Here is a 6,000-nt window from a genome sequence, read left to right on the forward strand (position 1 = left end):
ATTTGATTAACCTGCATTGTGCATGTTAACTGGAATCGATTTCCATGCCATAGAATCTGCATTGGTTGATCTTGTGTGATACAAAAAGTGAGGCTACGTTTTCATATGTTGCTAGGATTGCTGGAGTAGGTTCTCATTTGTGTTTAGTAACATAGTAACATATTGTTTGTGTGATTTTTGTTTTTTAATTCAGGTTTAATCCCTCGGCTAATTAAGGTTGCACCAGCCTGTGCCATAATGATCAGCTCTTACGAATATGGAAAGGCCTTTTTTTGCAAATTAAACAAAGATCAGCAGTTGAAAAGTATTTAAGTTTCTTTCATACTTCCAGGACTTAAATATCAACCAACACAAGATGGGAGGGAAATCCAGAAGTGCCAGTGTGGAACTGTTCATGTTTCAAACCAGAACATGACAACTTTTTTTTTTTTAAGTTGCTAGCCAGTGCAATGGACTAAAGCATTTGAAATATATTACACTTCTGCAGACAGCACTTTAAGATTAATCTTCATACCTTTTCCAAAGGAATACTGCCAAGTGCGAAATGGGTGAACATTTTGATTTTTTTTTTCTTAATTTGACTGTACAAAATGTGCTCTTGTTTCTTTTTATGAATGTTGATTTTAACATCATCCTTGAAGGAAATAGAGCTAAGAAAGTTTTCTTTCACTTTTTTAAATATAAACATTAATTCAAATGTCTGTTGTGTGTAATAGAACCATGGAAATATTGTGTGATAAAGGAGCATTTTTAAACATAGGTAAAGTGAAATCATTCATAAACCTTAATAACTTTTTTTTTTCTTTTCAAGAATGTGCTTTCATTTTACGAATTTGACTAGGAAATAACTTTCATGTGGTATATAAAATAAGTTCTCCGAGGACAAGCAGGCTGCTTGTTCTCACTGATGGGTGACGTCCACGGCAGCCCCTCCAATCGGAAACTTCTCTAGCAAAGTCCTTTGCTAGTCCTCGCGCGCACCGCGCAAGCGCGGCCGTCTTCCCGCCCGAAACCGGCTCGAGCCGGCCAGTCTTCTTTTGTCCGCACTCGGTACGGTAGTGTTTTCGCCGTGTCGAGCCCCTTAAAGTCGACCTCGCGCGTACAAATTTATTTTGACGTGTTTTTTCTTCGGAAAAGTCTTTTCAAGTGTCGGGAAGTGCTCCGTAAAACCCCCCCCGGGTTTCGTGTTAATCCTCCCCGTACTTCCAGCTTTTTGCCCCGATAAGTTTTCTTTCGTCGTCGGGGTAGGCCTCTTTTCGGCCTCGGTCGAGATTTTCTCCCTTACAAATTTTTTGGTGCTCTTTTTCCGTCATTTCGGACTTTGATTTCGCCGGCGCGATTTTTCCGCCCATGACATCGAAGCCTTCCAGCGGCTTCAAGAAGTGCACCCAGTGCGCCCGGGTTATCTCGCTCACTGATCGACACTCGTCGTGTCTTCAGTGTCTGGGGGCCGAGCACCGCCCTCAGAACTGCAGTCTGTGTTCCCTGCTTCAAAGGCGGACTCAGGTAGCGAGACTAGCCCAGTGGAACGTGTTGTTCTCGGGCTCTTCGTCGGCATCGGCACCGGGATCTTCGAGTGCATCGACGTCGTCAGCGTCCAGACCATCTTCCTCGGCCGCCCCTGCATCGAGTGCATCGAGGCATCGGGCCTCTGCATTGGCGCCGAGACATCGGATAGCTGCATCGACGTCGGTGGTACCGGGACCTCGTCTGCTGATGTCGTCGGACGGTGGTGCATCGTCAGGAGTGCAGGTGAGGGCTGTCCATTCCCCTGCTGGTGGCGGTGAGCCTTCGGGTGGGTCTCCTCCTACCCTGAGGGCTCCTGCGGTACAGCCCCCCCGAGACCGACCTCCTTCGGCCTCGGCCCCGAGGAAGCGACGGCTGGATTCTACGTCCTCCTCGTCGGTGCCGGGGAGCTCCGGTGACATGCTTCGGAAGAAATCGAAGAAGCATCGTCACCGGTCGCCTCCCCGCGTCGGCACCGAGAGCTCTGGGTCGCCGAGGGAGTTGTCACCCAGCAGGCATCGGCACCGAGAGGACCGCTCACCCTCTGTTCAAGAGGTGTCGATGCGCTCCACTCTGGACAGCCCGGAACAGCCTCCTCGCCCGGAACAGGTTCTGACGTCGACGCCTGCATCAACCTCTTTGCCTTTCTCTGCAGCCGCTCTGAACGAGAGCCTCCGGGCCGTTCTCCCAGACATTCTGGGAGAGCTGTTGCGCCCTACCCCTCCGGTACCGGCGGTGCTTGCGCCTCTGGTACTGTCGAGCGTGGCGCCGGCTGGCCCATCGCCCGGGGTGAGGTCCCCGACGTCGGTACCGCGTGCGGTACCGACTGCGGTCACCTCCCAGGAGGGCTCCCCGACTACGTCGGCGGAGGGAGCTTCGCCGATGCGGGCCAGGGAGTCTACCTCTCGACGCCCCCATCGTGGACGTGGCTCCACTGAGTCGAGCCGGGCGAGGTTGCAGACACAGGTTCGTGAACTTGTGTCTGACACCGAGGGTGAGGCCTCGTGGGAGGAAGAAGAAGACTCCAGATATTTCTCTGACGAGGAGTCTGAGGGTCTTCCTTCTGATCCCACTCCCTCTCCTGAAAGACAGCTTTCTCCTCCTGAGAGTCTGTCTTTCGCTTCCTTTGTCCGGGAGATGTCTACGGCCATCCCCTTCCCGGTGGTTGTGGAGGACGAGCCCAGGGCTGAAATGTTTGAGCTCCTGGACTATCCTTCTCCACCTAAGGAAGCGTCCACTGTTCCCTTGCACCATGTCCTAAAAAAGACATTGCTTGCGAACTGGACAAAACCTCTAACTAATTCCCACATCCCCAAGAAGATCGAGTCCCAGTACCGGATCCATGGGGACCCAGATCTGATGCGCACCCAGTTGCCTCATGATTCTGGAGTTGTGGATCTGGCCCTAAAGAAGGCTAAGAGTTCTAGGGAGCATGCTTCGGCGCCCCCGGGCAAGGACTCTAGAACCTTAGACTCCTTTGGGAGGAAGGCCTACCATTCCTCTATGCTCGTGGCCAAAATCCAGTCTTACCAGCTCTACACGAGCATACACATGCGGAACAATGTGCGGCAGTTGGCGGGCTTGGTTGATGCTCTCCCCCCCGAGCAGGCCAAGCCTTTTCAGGAGGTGGTCAGGCAGCTGAAGGCGTGCAGAAAATTCCTGGCCAGAGGGGTGTATGACACCTTTGATGTTGCGTCCAGGGCCGCTGCTCAAGGTGTGGTGATGCGCAGGCTCTCATGGCTGCGTGCCGCCGACCTGGAGAATAGACTCCAGCAGCGGATTGCGGACTCGCCTTGCCGTGCGGACAACATTTTTGGAGAGAAAGTCGAACAGGTGGTAGAGTCTCTCCACCAGCGGGACACCGCATTCGACAAGTTCTCCCGCCGGCAGCCTTCAGCATCTACCTCTACAGGTAGAAGATTTTTCGGGGGAAGGAAGACTGTTCCCTACTCTTCTGGTAAGCGTAGGTACAATCCTCCTTCTCGACAGCCTGCGGCCCAGGCTAAGCCCCAGCGCGCTCGCTTTCGTCAGCAGCGTGCGCCTCAGCCAGGCCCCTCGGCTCCCCAGCAAAAGCAAGGGGCGAGCTTTTGACTGGCTCCAGCAGAGCATAGCCGACATCCAAGTGTCAGTGCCGGGGCGACCTACCAGTCGGGGGGAGGTTGAAAGCTTTTCACCAAAGGTGGCCTCTAATAACCTCCGATCAGTGGGTTCTCCAAATAGTCCGGCAAGGATACACCCTCAATTTGGCCTCAAAACCTCCAAATTGTCCACCGGGAGCTCAGTCTTACAGCTTCCAGCACAAGCAGGTACTTGCAGAGGAACTCTCCGCCCTTCTCAGCGCCAATGCGGTCGAGCCCGTGCCATCCGGGCAAGAAGGGCTGTGATTCTATTCCAGGTACTTCCTTGTGGAAAAGAAAACAGGGGGGATGCGTCCCATCCTAGACCTAAGGGCCCTGAACAAATATCTCGTAAAAGAAAAGTTCAGGATGCTTTCCCTGGGCACCCTTCTCCCCATGATTCAGCAAAACGATTGGCTATGCTCTCTGGACTTGAAGGATGCCTACACACACATCCCGATACTGCCAGCTCACAGACAGTATCTGCGATTTCAGTTGGGCACACGCCACTTCCAGTACTGTGTGCTACCCTTTGGGCTCACCTCTGCGCCCAGGGTGTTCACAAAGTGCCTAGCTGTGGTAGCAGCGGCACTTCGCAGGCTGGGGGTGCACGTGTTCCCATATCTCGACGATTGGCTGGTGAAGAACACATCCGAGGCAGGAGCCCTGCAGTCCATGCAGATGACTATTCGCCTCCTGGAGCTACTGGGGTTTGTGATAAATTATCCAAAGTCCCATCTTCTCCCAGTGCAGAAACTCGAATTCATACGAGCTCTGCTGGATTCTCGGACGGCTCGCGCCTATCTTCCAGAGACGAGGGCCAACAACTTGTTGTCCCTCGTCTCGCGGGTGCGAGCGTCCCAGCAGATCACAACTCGGCAGATGTTGAGATTGCTGGGCCACATGGCCTCCACAGTTCATGTGACTCCCATGGCCCGTCTTCACATGAGATCTGCTCAATGGACCCTAGCCTCCCAGTGGTATCAGGCTGCTGGGGGTCTAGAAGACGTGATCCACCTGTCCACGAGTTTTCTCGAATCCCTGTATTGGTGGACAATCTGGTCCAATTTGACTCTGGGACGTCCTTTCCAAATTCCTCAGCCACAAAAAGTGCTGACAACGGATGCGTCTCTCCTGGGATGGGGAGCTCATGTCGATGGGCTTCACACCCAAGGAAGCTGGTCCCTCCAGGAACGCGGTCTACAGATCAATCTCCTGGAGTTACGAGCGATCTGGAACGCTCTGAAGGCTTTCAGAGATCGGCTGTCCCATCAAATTATCCAAATTCAGACAGACAACCAGGTTGCCATGTACTATGTCAACAAGCAGGGGGGCACCGGATCTCGCCCCCTGTGTCAGGAAGCCGTCAGCATGTGGCTCTGGGCTCGCCGTCTCGGCATGGTGCTCCAAGCCACATATCTGGCAGGCGTAAACAACAGTCTGGCCGACAGACTGAGCCGGATTATGCAACCTCACGAGTGGTCGCTCAACTCCAGAGTGGTGCGCCAGATCTTCCAAGCGTGGGGCACCCCCTTGGTGGATCTCTTCGCATCTCGAGTGAACCACAAAGTCCCTCAGTTCTGTTCCAGGCTTCAGGCCCCCGGCAGACTGGCATCGGATGCCTTCCTCCTGGATTGGGGGGAGGGCCTCCCATTCCTCTGGTGGGGAAGACTTTGTTGAAACTCAAACAAGACCGAGGCACCATGATTCTGATTGCTCCTTTTTGGCCGCGTCAGATCTGGTTCCCTCTTCTTCTGGAGTTATCCTCCGAAGAACCGTGGAGATTGGAGTGTTTTCCGACCCTCATCACGCAGGACGAAGGGGCTCTTCTGCATCCCAGCCTCCGGTCCCTGGCTCTCACGGCCTGGATGTTGAGAGCGTAGACTTTGCCTCTTTGGGCCTGTCAGAGGGTGTCTCCCGCGTCTTGCTTGCTTCCAGGAAAGATTCCACTAAGAGGAGTTACTTCTTTCTGTGGAGGAGGTTTGCCGTCTGGTGTGACAGCAAGGCCCTAGCTCCTCGCTCTTGTCCTACACAGACCCTGCTTGAATACCTTCTGCACTTGTCTGAGTCTGGTCTCAAGACCAACTCTGTAAGAGTTCACCTTAGCGCAATCAGTGCATACCATTACCATGTGGAAGGTAAGCCGATCTCAGGACAGCCTTTAGTTGTTCGCTTCATGAGAGGTTTGCTTTTGTCAAAGCCCCCTGTCAAGCCTCCTACAGTGTCATGGGATCTCAATGTCGTTCTCACCCAGCTGATGAAACCTCCTTTTGAGCCACTGAATTCCTGCCATCTGAAGTACTTGACCTGGAAGGTCATTTTCTTGGTGGCAGTTACTTCAGCTTGTAGAGTCAGTGAGCTTCAGGCCCTGGTAGCC

General features: G+C 53.4%; 1 protein-coding gene across 1 annotated transcript in view; it reads left to right on the forward strand.

The window, feature by feature from the left end:
• SLC25A40 (solute carrier family 25 member 40) overlaps positions 1-868 on the forward strand; it is a 109,375-nt gene extending 108,507 nt beyond the window's left edge. The window contains exon 11 of the mRNA XM_030189935.1: positions 194-868. Coding sequence (XP_030045795.1) covers positions 194-312 — 119 coding nt within the window. The 3' untranslated portion in view covers positions 313-868. The remainder of the gene's footprint in view (positions 1-193) is intronic.
• Positions 869-6,000: the final 5,132 nt, after the last annotated feature.

This window comes from Microcaecilia unicolor, chromosome 1, assembly GCF_901765095.1.
Source record: "Microcaecilia unicolor chromosome 1, aMicUni1.1, whole genome shotgun sequence".
NCBI classification, from domain to species: Eukaryota; Metazoa; Chordata; class Amphibia; order Gymnophiona; family Siphonopidae; genus Microcaecilia; species Microcaecilia unicolor.